At 39.3% G+C, this 18,576-nt stretch overlaps 1 protein-coding gene across 6 annotated transcripts in view; it reads left to right on the forward strand.

Moving 5' to 3' along the window:
* col21a1 (collagen, type XXI, alpha 1) overlaps positions 1-18,576 on the forward strand; it is a 38,532-nt gene that overhangs the window by 15,145 nt on the left and 4,811 nt on the right. For all 6 annotated transcript variants that reach the window (XM_048270086.1, XM_048270084.1, XM_048270085.1 and 3 more), the window contains 13 exons: positions 2,978-3,031; positions 3,180-3,233; positions 3,567-3,620; positions 6,018-6,071; positions 6,197-6,250; positions 6,598-6,651; positions 7,268-7,321; positions 12,942-12,986; positions 13,434-13,487; positions 13,812-13,865; positions 14,623-14,676; positions 15,135-15,206; positions 17,585-17,620. In XM_048270086.1, the coding sequence (XP_048126043.1) occupies positions 2,978-3,031; positions 3,180-3,233; positions 3,567-3,620; positions 6,018-6,071; positions 6,197-6,250; positions 6,598-6,651; positions 7,268-7,321; positions 12,942-12,986; positions 13,434-13,487; positions 13,812-13,865; positions 14,623-14,676; positions 15,135-15,206; positions 17,585-17,620 (693 nt within the window). The remainder of the gene's footprint in view (positions 1-2,977; positions 3,032-3,179; positions 3,234-3,566; positions 3,621-6,017; positions 6,072-6,196; positions 6,251-6,597; positions 6,652-7,267; positions 7,322-12,941; positions 12,987-13,433; positions 13,488-13,811; positions 13,866-14,622; positions 14,677-15,134; positions 15,207-17,584; positions 17,621-18,576) is intronic.

The following is an 18,576-nucleotide window of genomic DNA, read 5'->3' on the forward strand; positions in this document are numbered from 1 at the left end:
CATTTACGAATGGGTTACATAAGAAGAGTTCTTTGTTTACAACGTGTTACAGCATGTCACAATGTGGATGGAGGTAGCCCTATGCCCTATATAGTAGTACCTTCACCTACTGGTTAGGACTGTCAACGTGCAACATTGTATTGCCTTTGGGAAAAGAGTAGCCTATAGAAGCTTCTATACTCTTTGCTTTGGGGTTGGTGGCGATTTGACAGGCTTAGACAGATAATTATCTCATAATTATGAGATAATATGTCATAATTATGAGATACTATCTCGTAATTATGAGATAATTATCTCATAATTATGAGAGAACCTGATTTTTTTTGTGTGATGTGAATGCAATGCGCCACCGTATCTTTCTTCTATATCACTAAAAAAAAAAATCGATATTTTCAATGTGTTTTGAAGTAATTGGCCTGTATCTCAAAATTAGAATGTGCGACTTGGGACTCATTTTGTCAGATCAGGTCACATTTGTTTACTTCCGAAAATGCAAAAGTGAATGAGTTGACACAGCAGAATTAGGTCTAAGAAGTTGGGTATTCATTGTTTATGTATTATTTTGATGCACTGAATAACTTGAATGAAGAATGTCCTGAAAAAAACAACTACAATTCTCCTTGTCCACACATCTCTACAAATGAAAGTGTTACGTAACAAACGGCTTCCCTCGTAACTTAGTTTGTTAATGGGAAATCCACCCTCCATTACTTAGGCCAGAGTGTGTATAGTGATGGGACTTAATCAAGGTCTGCTTAATGTTTAATGGCCAGTCAACACTAAGTGAATCAGTACTTGATGATGCAAGTCATTTTCCTAGATCTCAACATCAAATACACAGGGGAAATGCATTACACTGATGATAATTTGATGGTTATTTAAATACTTCTAAAACATCATCTCCTTTCCTGCAAGGGACAGTGCACCCACACAAAACAATAAACAGAGCAAATATAACATTAAAAGCCAGTGCAGTGCACACTTGAATACACACACTACATCAGTCACTGAATCATAGATAAAATAAATGGTGTAAATTATTATATATGATGAAGAAAGAAACAAAAACAAATGGTTTGCTTTAAATCTGTATCCTGCTTATATCCAGACTTGACTCCCATGGTGTGCTGTTTATGTGTTATGTGTGTGTGTGTGTGCGTTTGCCTTTTGAGTTGAATATGCCCATAGGCTGCAATTGAATGTAGCAGCTGTACCAGATAAATCTCTGGGAGAGTGATGGCGGATTGCATGGTCTTTGCCTTTCACTCTAGGGAATGAAACTAGATAAATCAATGAGGGGTTGTAAATGGATTTTGTAGGCATTTGTAGGTTTGCCTTTTGGCTTTTTGTCAAGTTTTCTTTAGCACGAGTCAAGGTTGACCACAACTACACAGGGGTCAGGGGGTATGTGGGTGTTCTTGTGTATGTGTGTGTGTGTGTGCGCATGTGAAAAAGTAGTAGGGCGACTGGAATTGTATAGGTGAAATGAGAAAACACCTGGACGCCATATTTTTGGTCTGCCTGTTTGTTTCTTCGTGAGCTACTTTCACTTGAGGTCATCCAGAATTTCCCTCTGCCATAAACAACTACACATGAAAAGAGAGCTGTGGTTTGTTTGTTAGTGTTTCTTGTACATGAGGGTTTAATTGCTGTTCGACAGTGGGAGCCACTGTTCAACTGCTTGGCCACATGACATTTGGCGCCAGCCTGTTTTCATTGTTTTTTCCACTTCTAACCATTTGAAATAGGGTTCATTATGTGCTGTATTGGAAGATGGCCTTCTTGTTTTGCCTTTGATTGTGATGGAGAAGGTCAAGTCACTCTATGGATGTCTGTTTGAATACAAAGGATAATTCTTTTCCACTTTCTTGTGGCCTTTTTGCCCTCTCTGCCATATAAAGAGTAGTCTTTCATCAAACTCTCGTAAATTTCACGTTGACAAAATTTCTTTCAAAACCGTAGGCAAGAATGTTCTTGAATGGGGGGAATTCACTACTTCAATTTTATTCCTCATCAACAATGGCAATAAAGTCATCCAGAGAGAACAGATGTTACATTTGGATCAAATCCAAGACACTTATGAATAGCTCAGAGCACATACAGATGCATACACATGTGCATGTTTTAATAGTGGCCATTCAAAATATCCTTTCTCCTTTATCCTTTGTGTGCATGGTTATTTAAAGCAATACTATGCCACAATTTGAAATTGAAATTTGATTTTAAAAGTAACTCGGTAGCTTGATTTTTCAAATGCATCTTTAATGATATATGGTCATGCGAAGGACAGACGTCATTCTCACTAACCACCCAGGTTATGACAGACAGAACAGACGAAACACATGAAAATGTAAGAAAAGCCTTCACAGCATGGCATCACAAACAATATCACCAAAAGATGACAGTTAACATGCTGCTTAAAATTCACCATCCCCATCTGTCCCCCCAAAATTACTGCAATCTTTTTCAATCAATGGACAGACTAAAGACTACAATGAACTAAGTGTGTACAGTACTCTAATAACCTTATCAAGGGCCCAGGCATAGGTTTTCCATCCTTTGCAGCTGTGAGGCAGAAATATAAAGACTAATAGATTAATTTGTTTCATATGTTCTCTTGACAACCTAAATTATGAACTATACAGCGTTTGGCCCTGAAGTCACAGCTCATGAAAATCAAAGTAAGATATATAAAAAATAATTTTGAAAGCAATGGAAAACACTACCTCATCGTTATTCATTTCCCTGTTGTTCCAAGAAGTGTTGGGAAAACAAGATGCTTGATAGAAGCGCTCCACATTCCAAAGACACATCTCTACACATTGATTGCTGCAAGACTCTTACAATGATTTACAATGATCAGCATTTGTCACCGCCCTGTCTCAATGTACAGATGTAACAATGAACTCTTGTCATGTGTTAACCTATGACTAACCCCTATAAAGTGACTCATTACTCACTCTTGTCATTACCTAAGGGTGTCCCTGGCTCTAGAGGAAGTCCTGGTGTACAAGGCCCTCCAGGCTTACAGGTAAAAGCTCCTGTAAACATGATCAAACACAGAATAGATTCTGAGCGCTGTTGTAATTGTATTGTACTGGATGCTACGTAATGCAGTGTGATTTTTACTTGGTCTGCTGTTATGGCTCAGTAATGGCTCGTTTATTTTTTCTGCTCAGGGGCCTCGTGGAGTTGATGGGTACAAGGGTGATAAAGGAGAATCTGGGGATACGGTACAATGTTGTTGTTTTTTGTCTTATTTTGTATGCATATTTGCAAACTTACTGTTAAAAGCTTTTTTTGTTAAAAAGTGCTTTGAGGCTTACAGCCATGATGTAATTGTAAAGGCATGATTGAGATATACTGTAGTGCTGTGTGTTACATCCATCTCACAGACCTTTTATTGCATTTGTTTACATTATCTGGCCGATTTCCATTGTTTTCTCAGAATAACATCATTATATGTTGTCATTCTTGATGTGGAAAATAGTTTTTCTGACAGCATAAACTATATTTGCACCTTTAATGCCTTAGAAATTAGTAGTTTGTTCTTGTTCTCTGTGTAGGGAGAGAGGGGAGTTCCAGGATTGCCTGGACCACCTGGCCAACCAGGTGAAAAGGTATGCATTTTATTATAAAGCCTAACCCAAAGGTCTAAAACCCTTAAAAACACACACACACACACACACACACACACACACACACACAAACAGCTTTCATTTATATTTTCTAGCTTGAGTTTTAAGGAAGGAGAACTGCACTGTTGTACTGAGGCTAAGACCTAGTCTGGAAGAATGTTTCTGTCAGTATGTGCTGCTAAGATAAACAAAGACGTGATAATGGAGATGTTCATGCACCTACCTCCCTAACTACATAAGCACGGGAGAAACAAGACAGGATGTGTTTCTGTCTAATCTATAGCTGAAACATTCCCTACATGCTCAGCGAGAACAAATGATGTTTTAGTAGCGTGATAAAATTGATGTTTCTCTGGTGGCCACAACTCCTTGGCAGGTTACCCCCATCATTATGGTACGTTCTTGTGGTCAAATTAAGACGGGGGAAAAAACGGAGGTAATCCCTTGTGAAAAATGCAACACTGAAGTTATGTTTATGGAAGTGAAGTCAAAAGTAGAAAGAGTGCTGAAAACATAAAACCTTAAATTATACAGTATATTGAACCCAGGCAAAGGATCGGTCAATGGAAATACATGAATAATGATGTTTAATCAAAGCAAAAATAGATCATAGTTAAGACCTTGGCAGATAGGCTACTCAATTTATGTAAGAAATGAATACTTTCTGATATAAAATAACCTATTTCAGTTCACACCTGCACTTCTTTAGATTTCATAATGAAAATGATCAGGATGACGCCAAAACTTTAGAACTGAAGTCTTAGAAACAGCATTTATTGTTAATGAAGAACATAATTTATTTCAAAGGCATGTCTCACTGATGTTAAAGTCCAGATGGTTGAGGCCATTTGAGGTAAACCGACCCAATCATGAAAGCCCTATTATTTCTTAATTTAGCCTAAGCAACAAGGTGCAACATATCCAGGATATTGATGGCAGTTTAAATGTTCAATGTAACAACTTTGTTCCTCTTGGCTAACCTTTCAGTCTTGAAATGGATAGATGCATAGTTAAGGGCAGCGCGTGCAGGAGCTAATCCAGCCGATCCTGTCCTTGAAATTACATGCTGTGCTCTTAGTTTCTGAAATGCTGATACAAAGCACATAACAGCTCTGCTAAGTAGGCCTACCAATCACAAAATACTGCCTTTGACTTTCACCTTAAACAAAGCAATTAAGCACCTTGCTGAAACTCCATGTCATCTCAAAATATTGTAAGTTGGACTTTAAGAAATATTCCAGCCCTCCTCTACCCTTCACTGTCTGCTATTATTGCTCCTGATCCTTTAAGTAAACTAAACAGATTCTGTCCTTCAAGCTTGGCAACTTCCAGAGGGCTAAGCGGTTGCATCTTTTTGCATATATTGAGCTAGCTAAAAGCAATAATCTAAACCAGTGAACATGTGCTCAACCTTCTGTGTACCTGTCCTGTAGGTAAGATAAGCTGTAGCTAAGTGACAGTTTAGCTGCAGTTTATAGCTGTAGCTAAGCTATCCTGTTGCTTGCACACAGATAACTCTGAGAATATTGCAATGTTGGTTAAAACCTCTCAATGTAGTATGCCAAGATTTACAAGCTTAAAGGAACCGTATGTAAGATTGTGGCCAAAACTGGTACTGCAATCACTTTTAAATTACTGTAGAGCGGTGTATCCCCTCCCCCTCCCCCCTGACTGGCAGAGCTGGCAACCCGGATGCCAAAACACTACTGACTTTGTGATTAGTAGATAGGTGGAGGGTGGCACATCAGGCCAAAAAACAACATGACAACATCAACATCAGTTGTGGGCTGCAACTTCACTTTTTAAATGACAATATCCTGGCCGGACTACTGTTGTCAGTGATATAAGTATTTGAAATAAACATGATTTCTTAATGTCTAGTGACATATCAGGGCCATTTTATGATTAATCGAAATACATTTCTTACGGTTCCTTTAAAGGGACACCAGGCAACGTTTTCGTGTTAATTAATCATCTTCGTAAGTCGGTATATGGTTAAATGACTCATTACGGGGCGAATGAAGGCTCTCTCGCCCGCCCCTACTGCCTGTAGGAAGAATATCCCACTTGCAAGTTCGGTGTATCCTACCCGCCGACCGAAGCAGGATCAGTTTACAGCACAGAGGGAGGCTAACGAAACGCTAGAGATTGTTGCAAACGTGTGTATAATGGCAGAGCCGGCGAAGAAGCATTGAAAACCCTTGACGGAAGACGCAAAGAAAAGGAAAAGAGCTTCAGACTGAGCGAGGGGGAGTTTCGTAGAGAAAAAGCATCAGACTTGCCTGGTGTCCCTTTAAATGATACATTTTAGTTTGTAACTGTTTAGATCGTTTGTTTCTGATCACACTCATCCAATCCTTTGTGTTTCTTCTGTATTAGGGTTCTGTTGGTGCTCCAGGTCTGCATGGACTACCTGGAAAAGATGGCCTGTTGGTATGATTCTTATACAGTCCTTCTAAGTAGACATTTTCATACTGCCAGCACGTCCAAAGCATCCATTTATTATGGAATATTGGATGCGCTCAATGGTATTCTTCATGCTTCAAACCTTTTTTCAGGGTGCAAAGGGAAGCAAAGGAGAAGTTGGGCCTGCAGGAGTTTCTGGAGACCCAGTATGTATGCTAGCTGAAGTTCTACAGTTCCTGCTAGTTCAGTAATGCTGTTACTAGGCTACAATAAATTTGGCACTCACTGAGACAAACATAAACACAGAAAACAGTAAGCTACCTTATCTTGTCCAAGTCTGATACTGTGTCCGTCCTTGTGGGTATAGATTTTGCTCTAAGATTATTTTCAGAGGTCAACATATTTTTTAGATTACATTACTACTGTGTGGTCTAGCGATATGTCTATGTCAACTACGACCAACCCTAACCACACAATCAGACACACTGTCTAATTCCTACTCCTTTATCCCTTGGCCTGGTCTGCCCTAATGTTTCCATTGCATATCTTACAGGGACAGCCAGGCAGAAATGGTAAAGATGGATTCCATGGGAGACCTGGACTAAAGGTTTGTAAGAACTAGGTCTGATTTAAACTAAAGTGTAGTAATACAGTAATACAGACCAGATAAAGCACAGTTTGGTGTAAAGCTCACTATTCTCAAGCTCTCCAGAGATGCAGTGCTCTTGGAGTGAAGCTAGCTGTCAACATCTTTAATAGCTTGCCAGAATTCCATTACTGGAATTGGAGGTCTGGAGGTTTCCGTGCATATCACATTAGAAATTGAAAGCCCTGGTGTGATTCTATATGACTTAGTTGCACTCCTGGAAATATGTCTACATTGTACTGTATGCTACAAGTTGATTCACACAATTCCCTTTATAGCTGTGTTTGGCTGTTCTAGATATTTTTGAATATTTCATCCAAATTCTGATGACTGCCAATATAATTACACTAGTGTGTACTGCAGGTCACATCTTGCCTTATATTTCACCTTTATGGTACATTCATGGCCACAATCCTCAGTTAGTGCTAGGCTTAAAAGAATTGTGTGTTTTGCATAGCAACTTTATGGTACTTGCTTTTCCATAACTTTAACAGACTGTCCATTACCGCACATTTAAATGTCTCTTAAATGTGACCTATTGAAAGCCTTTGTCCTGCCGTTCATTTATTTCACACAGGGAGAGGCAGGTGCACCTGGTATTCCTGGTAGCGATGGAAGAGAAGGACATTCAGTAAGTGCAGCTTTGCATACTTACTTTTTTAAACCAGTCACAATTGTCCTTATTGCACTGAAACAAGTGTAACATATACTATATTGTATAGTATACTTTAATCAAATAGTGAGAGGCTAGCCTCTGAGGTAATGTTTACCTTCTGCATTAGTTTAATCAACTTAGCTATGTGTTGCTTAGCTGCACTAATCTCTGTCCAAAACATTTACTCTCATACGATCGTTTGGCTCCAGAACTTTACTTGCAGTTATATTAGAGGGCAGTGGACCAGGATACGTAATGTCTCAACATCATGATTTTGGAGCAACTGGCAGGAATTAAAACAAAATAAGAAACGGCTCTCTGTGTCTGTATTAAAACATTTTGCTGATTGACTAAGTCAAGCAAAATTACAAGCTAAGCGGTTAGAGGATAGGCGGTCTAGCCACAGTCTGGTGTGTGTGTGTGTGTGTGTATGTATGTGTGTGATGCTAATTCAGTGAAACTCACCATGTGAACTATCAATGCCTTGATACCCGAGCATACCCATACATCAGGTACCATCAGCAAGGCTCAGAGATTAGAGACTGGACGCAGGGAAGTAAATCTCTTGTGAGTGTTTCATCTGCTCTGTGTCGTGCAGAAGAGCATGCCACATAAATCAGAGGGAGTTGTGGTGTTGCTTTGCACCATCGATGAAAGAGCACTAGTTGCATATCCCTCACATGTTTTAAATTGGATTTACATTCCTTGAATTTCCTCTTGAGGATCAATAAAGTATCTATCTATCTATCTATCTATCTATCTATCTATCATCATTCGCAGGTCTGGATGAGTTTCAGGTTCCATTTTCAAAGGTTCCCGTTTGAGTTATGGTGAACATACAGGATGTTGACCAAGGTCATTTTGAGGCTAGCTCTTGCAGTGTCAAAAGCAACTTGTACTGTGGCATCAGCTAATAGGACTTGGAAACGGCTTTGGGGTTTTGGTTAGGACACAGAAGTTTGATAAACAGTTATTGCTTACAAATGCTTCAGGCGAAAGTGCATTATGGTTTGTTGCTGGCTTCAGTCTGGGATGTCTTAGTATAATGATGGTTGAGGTTATGGTTATTCAAAAATGTCCATTTGTTGTTATTGTCTGTTGGTCTATTATTAAGCTCTTTTGTGGTGTTCTCCTTAGAGATACAAGTCTAGCTCCTGGTCTCTCTGTGAGTCTGTGTACATTTGAACTGGCTCATAATCAAGTTTATCTCCATCACTTTTAATTTTCTCATTCAGAAAAAAAATGGAGAGGAATACTGAATGTCCTCCAAATGTTCACAGCAATTATTTTGCAGCATGTTTCCATCTTCCTTTATGAATCCCAAAAGAGGAAATCTCAACCAAACATCTGCCTCCGCTTGTCATGGAAAACGTGATGGGCTATTTTAAGGTAGCTTGGATATGTTCAAATTGTTGAGTGTTTATTTACTTGAAAAATAAAAGGATTTACCATTTAGCTTCATAGAAAGTCCTGAGGGATGTTTTAGGTAATAGTCCACCCAATGTTTGTATTTATCTAGAAATAAGAAATAATCACATTAACGTTACCTAAAATGAAATTAGACACTTACCCAAGCAAAGGCACACACCAGAAAACCTGCTTCACTGTTCACTTGTCCAGAGTGTTTCTTACTCCCATAAACAGGGTTCTGAAACTGAGACATAAAAAAAATGAAGACTCGTTTTCTCCTGAGAGAAATTTTAGCACTGTCAGTTTGCACATTTATATGAGCTTTTAATCCTGTCTGTCTGGGGGGATGAGGTGTGTGTTTTCTTTGAAAGAGGCATCAGAGTAGTTAATGTTTGTGGACGTGACTGCAAGGCACAGGAGGCCAGAATGGGAAGGAGGAGGGGGTCCTTTGGGGGTCTATAGCGCAACTGCTCTCTCATCAAGGAAATAAACCTCATGGAGGGCCTTTGCCAGGAGAACTGAAGGGACCCCAGTCTGAAGTAGGTAAGTGGCAAAAACAGACAGCCTGGCAAAAACCCTGAGAGGAAATTTTGGTCCAGGGGTTCCCTGCTCCAAGACCTTGTCAGGCGACTACTACTACAAGAGGAAACAATGAAGTTTGGGGTTGGTATTTGGAGATTGGCTTCACGTTTTAAAACAAGGCTCTTGCCAGTGCTGAGGCTATCGAGATGATGTAAATGTTATTGGCGCGAGAGCAGAGGAACAGGTGATGTAACGGAATGGATACAGTCCGTGATTGAAGGTGGTCGCTCAAGCAGACTCTTCCACCCACCGTGTCTCAGATATATAAATGAAGGCTTAAATGAGGAGCAGTGTAACTGTAAATCATGACTACCTGAAAAAATCATCACTGTACTCTCACAGCAAGGTGGACATTCATTTTCCTTCCAAGCAAAATGTAAGTTTATCGCACATTACCAATTTCCCCTTACTGCATTGTACTTTGTGTGCCTCATGTCTTGAGGTAGTTTTGAAAGCCCTGGTAGTTTGTTTGCTGGTCTATGCTTTGGTACACACAACCACAGACTGTACTCATAGAGGACTATCTGTTCCAAATACAAAATACATGCACATGCTCCCAGGTCTTTGAGAGATTTCTGGCTTTGTTGTTTCAGATGTTCACTTTTCCCACCATTCAATTTTATGGTGCCCCACACATACACATAGGCCCACATTCAATTCATTGTATTTATCCAGCAAGATCGCAAACTCACATGAACTGCCCATGCGAGATTATGGCTTTGTGTAAACAGGTGGGGAATGCCATGTCATCAGCACTCAGCACAAATCCAATTCAGCTGTCCATGCGAAATGAGGCACTGCAAAATGCCACTTGCCAGATGGGAGTGTGTCGGGTTATGAATATGGTGTCGTGAAGCAGTCTGTTGGGCCAACAACGCTGAGAGATAAAGTTTTATCACTAGTCGTCCATATTGTCCAATGTCCACACTAATGATGCTACAATGGTTGGCAGTGGCTATTGAACCAGATGGTGGTAGTACCGTAGCTGTAACTCTTTAGCTGAACTAATTGGTTTTGACTTGACATGATCATGGCTGGAGTATGTTCTAGCAGAGGCCGTACGCTGTCATTAGCTACCACACAAGTCTAATGAGATAACAGTTCTAATGTTACCATTACTGACATTACTGATGATTGTTTTGACAGCTCACATATTGATAGAATGTCATAACAGCCCAAGTCAGATGACAACATAATTAGAGCATTAAAATTTATAAGAGATTACCATTAATCATCAGTTATATAAACACCAGAGAAAATTACATGCTGCATGCTCGCCATATTAAGGTATTCATATTACGTAAATTAAGCCAGGCTCGAAGAGGGAAGATAGTATTTCAGACTAAGAGAGAGTTGCTTAACCACCTCTGAAGAAGACTAAAGTGGCAGTTTAACTCAAGCAGCACGCTATTGGAGCCCCTTTTACCCTGGCTGAACCATAATACAAAAAGGAACGAGCAAGACAACTGTTAAAATTTTACAACCTCTAAAACCCTTGTGGATTCTACAGTCAAAAAAAAGTCTACAATCCCTGATCCCTGAACAGTTTTTGACGTTACTTCTCTATTCTTCAGTTGAACTCATAAATGTATACATTTTGTATTGTGAATGATCAATTTATTGCCTTTATCTAACTGATCTAACTGGACCACTGACAAGGGTAACATTACAAAAACAGTTGTAGAAATAAATGTCATATTTAGTGTTATGAGTTGAAAATGAGATCCATACAGTACATCATGAAATAAACCACCAGTTTATTATGCCTCCAATAGAGAGCATGTGAGTTCTTATAGCCTATGCACTACTGGATTGTTGCTTGCAAATAATTGCATTGTTTCAAGAACCACAAATAGAAGCAAGACTTCCATATATATATATATATATACACCGTATATAGGTTTTGAAGTGAAGGCAATGCTTTCAGCAGATTATGCACATGCTCATTCATCTTATCACAAAGAGGAAACATACATTGTCATGGGACCCCTTAAATATATTGAAATGACTGACCCTGGCAAGTGTGCAATAATCTGCAGTTAGACTCAACTTTCAAAGGAAGAGCTGTATCTCTGTGTCGTAAATCCAACACAGTCTTTAATGTGACTGTGGCTAATGCTTTGCTGCCCAAAAGGGGCCACATACAGTAATGCATCTTTCGAAACGGTTCTTCTGAATTTAGTTGTATAAACATGCGTGATGTTATATGATATATTATTGGGACGTTTCACAACTTATTTTAATGTTTTTTTTTATCCTTAATAGTTACAACTTCCTTTCCTTCCTTATGAAATCTCAAACAGCCACATCCTCTGACACTCTGTGTCCATGATCTGTTGCCTCACTGCTGTCTCTAGTAGTGCTGTTCTATATATTAAGGCGACATTTGCCGTTGGTGTCTTTTTTACGGCATGCTGCTAAAGCTATTAAAGGGGCTGGCTGATAAAGTCTGGTGGAGCTCTGGGCAGAAGGGAGACGTTTCATATGTGATTAATCTGACTTCCAGAGGAAAACAAAAGCAGCCATCCCAGACCAGACCTAAGCATGTTAGCTTCATTAGGGAGCAGAGAGCATGTCCCTGACTTTCTCTCTCCCCCAACCCCCTTTGTCTGTTTCTGGCTGATGATGATGAAATCTTTGCACACAACAGGGCTAAGTAAACCAGGAGACAGGAAAGTTCAGAGGAAAGGAAGGGAGTTGCAAAAGTTCTTGCGGCGCTGCGAATATCTGGCTGAACATTACAATACAAACATGCATTTCAGTCAGCCAGATCTGCGCAACGATGCAGGAAGTCGAACGCACCCACTGATTTGAAGCTACCGGAATACGAAGGAAGATTACTGCATACACTGACTTCAAAAACCGTCCTAATTATATCCCCTCTACACTTTCAAAGTTTTCAATATTTCAGTTTGTCTGTAGGGGGCCTCTCCACACTACCACTGAAGGCTATTTTGAGGCTTGTCAGTGGTTTGAAAATAGCGACTTATTTTGATGTGGCTCCATTCTCACTGCTAATGCAAACACAACTCCTCCGAATAACGTCATTTTGCTCCCGAATGAAAGTTTGAACTCATTATCATCCATAAATAGACTCAATGTTGTGGTTACACCAAACTAATCATTGAATTATGATGTCAGTATTAATCATCAGACACTTAAAGGAACCATATGTAAGAAATGTATTTCAATTAATCATAAAATGGCCCTGAAATGTCACTAGACATTAAGAAATCATGTTTAAACCAGTCTACAGTAATTTGAAAGTGACAGCAGTACCAGTTTTGCCCACAATCTTACATATGGTTCCTTTAAATACTCTGTCAGACATGTCTAAACATGCATACATGTGTTCTCAATAAATATTCATGTATTTTCTACTTAAGTTCAGTTTTGATGTTAAAGGGACCCTATTATAGGGCTTATTGCTTAAATATTGACCTCTTGGTATGTATCAAAGTCGAAGAGATCTCCTTAACATGAGATGGGGGTCCTTCAGTAGACATTGAAGAGATCTTAAAATGGCAACACATTAACTACAACTCCTGTATCCCATCACCAGAAAATGTGTTTAACTACTCTGATTTGATGTTACTGTTTGTAGGGCAGGCCTGGTTTACCTGGTCGTGAAGGACTCAGGGGGGAGAAGGTGAGCTGCCTTTATGATTGATTGATTGTGTTGCTGAAAATCGGAGGCAGAACACTGAATTGAAGACAGAATTATGTTTTTGTTTTTTCAGGAACAGTTTAGACTGTATGAGGTGATCTGATTAGTGTTTTGGTGTCTGTGTTGTATCTGAATATTGTAATATTGGCATTTAATGCCGGTGGTAGTGTAGTGGTTAAGGAGCTGGGCTAGCGTGCAGTAGCCTGAAAGTTGTCGGTTCAATTCCCGACTTCCACTGTTGTGCCCTTGAGCAAGGCACTTAACCCCAAGTTGCTCCGGGGACAATGTGATCCCTTGTTGGCTCACATAGCTGATATATGTAAGTCACTTTGGTTAAGAAGTGTCTAAATGTAGTGTAATGTAATGCAAGGATGTTTGTTTGCACACTGTACACTTCTATGATTCCTTATATTTTTATTTTCTCTTAAGGGTGAAGCTGGACTACCAGGACCAAAAGGAAACAAAGGGTCACATGGAAGTGCTGTGAGTTACAGACCCATTAAAACCCTTTTTAATCAGTTTGCTCAGTTGAAGAATATTTTTGTCTTGCTGTTATGGACTCAAAATCCAATAAGATATTCCATTCTAATCTAATGACATAACACTGCAAAATGTTAATTAGGGAAGAGATCATGTATACATTACCATTCATATGGTATGATGATATCCATCTAATGCCCATAAACACATATTGCAGTTTCTGTCATTTTACTTTTTGACTATGTACTTTGAGTAATTTGTCAAACAGCAGTTGATTCATGTAGTCAACGTTACAACAATCTGTCAGAGAGTTTTGTTGTGTTTCAGGGAGAATTGGGGTTACCTGGGATACCTGGCGAAGTCGGACAACCTGGACCTAAGGTTACAAAGCAAGTTTTTTCTCTTTAAAACAAGTAAAATGTTTAAGTAAGGAGTTTTGATTTTTTTTTTCTGCTCTAAGTCTTAGCTTTTACAACAGCCCTACAGTGCTCTACTTGTATTTTAGTCATTAGTCAGCATGTGCTGTGATTATGGATTTGGCACTCCAGTCAAATATATTGTTTTTAGCGGCATCAAGCCCAGCTAAAGTGAAAAGAATTGGACATCTAAGCCTATTGCATTCGTCAGTGGAATTTGGGAGGAAATCAAGAGTCTGCTTCGGTCTCGACTCTCTGACTCCCCCCATTGACTTTCATTAGCAAATCCTAACGAGTGCCAGTGTGCATTGGTTAATGGTGTAGAAGTGAATCAGTAGAACACATACATGTACTTTTGTATGTACATACTACTTTTCATTGGCTGAGAGTCAAGCTGTATTTTAAGGATCCTACTCATTTAAAAGGAAAAAGAGAAGAGTTCAATTGGAAACTATAAATTAGCTCCAGATCTCCCCTATGTAGGATGTAAATGCTGCTTTAAATATTATACATTAAATGTATCTTATTCATTGTTTATTCATTAAGTGTTGCTAGATCTTATTGTGTTGTATGTCTTGAGAACTATCAATGAGTCATGCCTATCGGGACTTGATATAAAAGAAAATGACACTAAGTGATGTGTGAAGAGTTTTCCCATGAATAATAGGATATTATTAAGTTATTTACTGTTATTGTTCTTTGCTTCTATTGCTGTAATGAAGGGAAGCAAAGGGGAGTCTGGAGAGACAGGTCTACCAGGATTTCCAGGGCAGGAGGTAACTTCATGTTCAATTTTACTACTTTGTTCAATCTTACATGTTTAATTTTACTATACTTACAATAATGTATGTTTACACTCTGTTTTTGGTTGTACCTCTGGTAATTAAACTCACAGGGCCATAATCATGGACAAAGTGCAAAGTCACGCAACAGGCAAAGTGCCTAGAGCATGAACTAAAACTATTGTGTGGTGTGGGAACATTGAGCTGACCCACCGATGTTTGTGTTTTGGATGTCACACACACACACACACACACACACACACACACACATACACACACACGCACGCACGCACACACACACACACACACGCACACACAATGACAGATTTCTTTTATATATTTTGCCAGGTTATTTGAATATCAGAATTCAGACTTTGCACTTTGCCTTTGTACTTTAAATTGACGTCTATACTGTATGTAGCAGTGGCTAACTGGTATGGACTGTGTCTAAGGGTAAACCAGGAAACCCTGGAATCACAGGCCAGCCAGGACACCCTGGGATGCCAGGACTGACAGGACAAAAGGTATTCAGGCATAGCACCCCGATAAACACTTACACAGAAAGTATTCTTACATCAAGAAGTACTACTGTAGTTAAACAAGGTGATGACAATGACAAGGTCATGTTATTTCCTATACTGCTTGAAAGATATACCCGTCATTTTGGCTAAAGTACATGCAAAGTTGATTCATAGAAATGCACAGGCTGTCTTTATAATGCCTGTAGGGGGAAAACTGTTAAATTGTATAAGGTAATCCCATTACCAATGTAATTTTTGTTTTCTTTTTGTTTCCGTGTTTAATGAGCGTGGAAAATCACTGACAACTTTTTCAAATAGTAATCAGTGCCAACATCAAATTTACGGTCACAGTTTCCAAACGTACCTCTAATAATTGACTTAAAAAAATATATATATAATTTATATAGTGGCAAACAAGCAAGCCATTCACGAAATGGAATAAGCAATTCACCAGCAGCCTATAATACACACATTAACTAGAGGCAATAAAATAACTAATTGATGTCAATTTGATTGCTAGGGGTAAGGTGAGCTCAAACAACCTGACATGTTATTGAGTAATATTGGCACACAAATATAGCAACTAACTAACTGAACTTGTCTCACCATAATCAAGACTGTTAAAAAAAAAAATTGTATTTTAGTTTTGTCTATCACATGACAGTTACGGTTTTCTAGCATAGCCTGGCTTTGCTGAAGAGCAATTTGGCCAATCTGCCTCAACGAAAGCTGTGCAGCAAAGTGCCGTAAGAATAGCCATGGACAGCAGGGCTTACACGTGAGACTCCAGCTGTTGCAGAAAACAGAGCTGTAAAACAAACCTGATACTTCGGCTTGTAAACGGCACAAATGACTATCCTATGAAGATATTCTTCCATCTGGCTACGCCGCGTTCTGCACACCGCAGCAAATCTTACCGTTTGTAAGCAGTTGCCTGTCTATGAAATCTAGACTGCCCGCGTTTGCCTCCCTGGTTGCCAGCTCACAGATTTTTTTTATTTTAATTTTTTTTAAAGCTGCACCACACCAACCAAAGACAGCATGTTTGGTCATCTTAAGCAAACCATGTAGAGCCAACATCATATCAGTGTTGATGCTGTAAAAACATCAGACTGACTTTAAGACCCTTTTGGCAGTTTGTCCACATGACTTGATGGCCTGGCACACACAACGCGACCCTCTCCTTCCCTAAACGGCCTCTGATTTATAGTGGAAATTGGGTGTAATGTTGTTCATGTGCCTCTTTACTGCATGGCCTGGTGTATAAATAATTCACTTACGATTATTTACTGCATCATTTTCACCTCTGTTCGTTTGGATAAACAACCCCTGTGCTGCGTGGTGTGACTTCAGCGGATGGCATCTGATTAGTAACCGGGAACAGTTGGCAGGAAATCTGTCATCGTGCCTTGAGGGGTTCTACGAGAATGAGAGTTTTGAATTCAGAGTCAGATGTTTGGTACATGATTATGCTGAGTTGTGTAACCTGATGAGTTTTCCTGTATTAGCTTTGTGACAGTTCAACTGTGTCTTCCAGGAATAACAAACACGGTGTGATTTTGTCAGATCTATGGCCTACAGTATTATCACAGGGCTATATGGCAGAACAATAACACAAAGAACATGCAGTACTGTGCAATACTAATTTATGTTTCTTAGGTATCAGTAATGTTTGATCGTCATAATAGGTCTCCACAAGTTTGGGTTGATTGAAACCATGCAGTCTAACTTCTCCCTTCCTTACAGCCAAAATCACAAATATGTATCGCATTTTATGACTTTTATTCCATCCAGATCAGAAAATGCACTGGTTTTATTGCCTTACTTGCCTTTTGCTTTGTCATGCACCCTCTCAACTCTCTACACTCTCCATCAGTTAGTTCCAAGCCACCAAGTTCATTTACCTTCAGGTCAGTTCTAAGTAGGGAGTATAAACACTGGTTAAATACCAGAGATAAACTATGAAGATGAAGATGTCTCTCTCAAGTGGCCAGGGTTCACACAGTTTCACTGTTGATATGAATGTGATCTGATGCACTTATTCTTACTGTACTCTACCGTTTTTAAATTGTCCTAAATTGCTGAGAGAATTCCTTTAAAAAAAAAAAAAAAACTTAAACTGTTTACCATGTTGTTAGTCACTTTGGTTAAAAATGCGTCAGCCAAATGTAATGTAATGTAATGGATGTGATTACATTTATTTGAATTAAATAACATGTTTATCCATCAATCATAATATTGCCATCCAGAATAACAGTATACATTTCACTATTATGTGTGCATGGGTATGGACGCATGGAGTTTAGGTAAAGGATTACTACCCCCATATAGAAGCTTAGAATTCAACTGACTTCTCTCTCTCTCTCTCTCTCTTTGGTCAGGGACAACGAGGTGATTTTGGGGAACGAGGCCAAGAGGTATTTCAGCTGTTTTGTATAAAGTTGTTCATCTAAGTGTGAGATCTCGTCCGGTTGTTCTCCAGACTCCAACAACTCTCCCATTCCACGGACTGATTCCAGTGATCTATTCGAACGTCAAGCAGAACTAAACTTTAAACTTGGGCCTTGCAGAATTTCACCCAAACAAGTCATTTTTCATTTGGCTGAAACAGCTAAAAGCATTAGGTCTGCTCACAGGCGTTTGCACGAGCCAAAAGACATCACAGGAATGGCTGGCATCCCTACGCTCCAAACGTAATTAACCATCCCAGTCTCCCTTTACATTCTCCTCTTCGAATGCACATTATATGTTTGTGTCTGAACACCTGCCAGATTCAGTGAGCCCATAAATCAACCACTATGATTTTGATACTAACTTTCACTTGATACAGTGCTCTGTTTTCCCCTTACACAGTCCAGTGGAATGCTAGATATTGAAAACATTTAACCTTGTGCTTTGCCATGTCGAGTCCAATACGACCAACAGGATGGAGTCAGGTTTACGATGATTGAAAATATTGTATTAAAAAGCCCACACTGCGATCTGCTTTGGAAAACGTGAACCGTTTCATTCTTTATTTCCATGTGCAGTCTCGTCCAAGCATAATCAGATTCAAGGTTTACTGCAACTCCAAGTGGTCACTGTAATCCTTTCATCATGCCACATGGAAAAAGGGTGGCCGCACACAGGATTTCCACAGGGAAAAGAGGAATGAGAAATTAAATTACAATATCACCAAAGTATTTCTTGGAGACATGATATGGTTCAAACAATCAAACCACCTAAATACAGTGGCTGAATGATTTCCACCAAATGCCACACAGTTTTATTGCAGTGGTTGAGATGTCTGAACTGTGAGGGGAGACATGTGCAGCCTGCAATGCAGTCGTGACGTATCTTTGAAGATACTGATATGCAATGCTTATTTTATTTA

Source organism: Alosa alosa, chromosome 18 (genome assembly GCF_017589495.1).
Source record: "Alosa alosa isolate M-15738 ecotype Scorff River chromosome 18, AALO_Geno_1.1, whole genome shotgun sequence".
NCBI lineage: Eukaryota > Metazoa > Chordata > Actinopteri > Clupeiformes > Clupeidae > Alosa > Alosa alosa.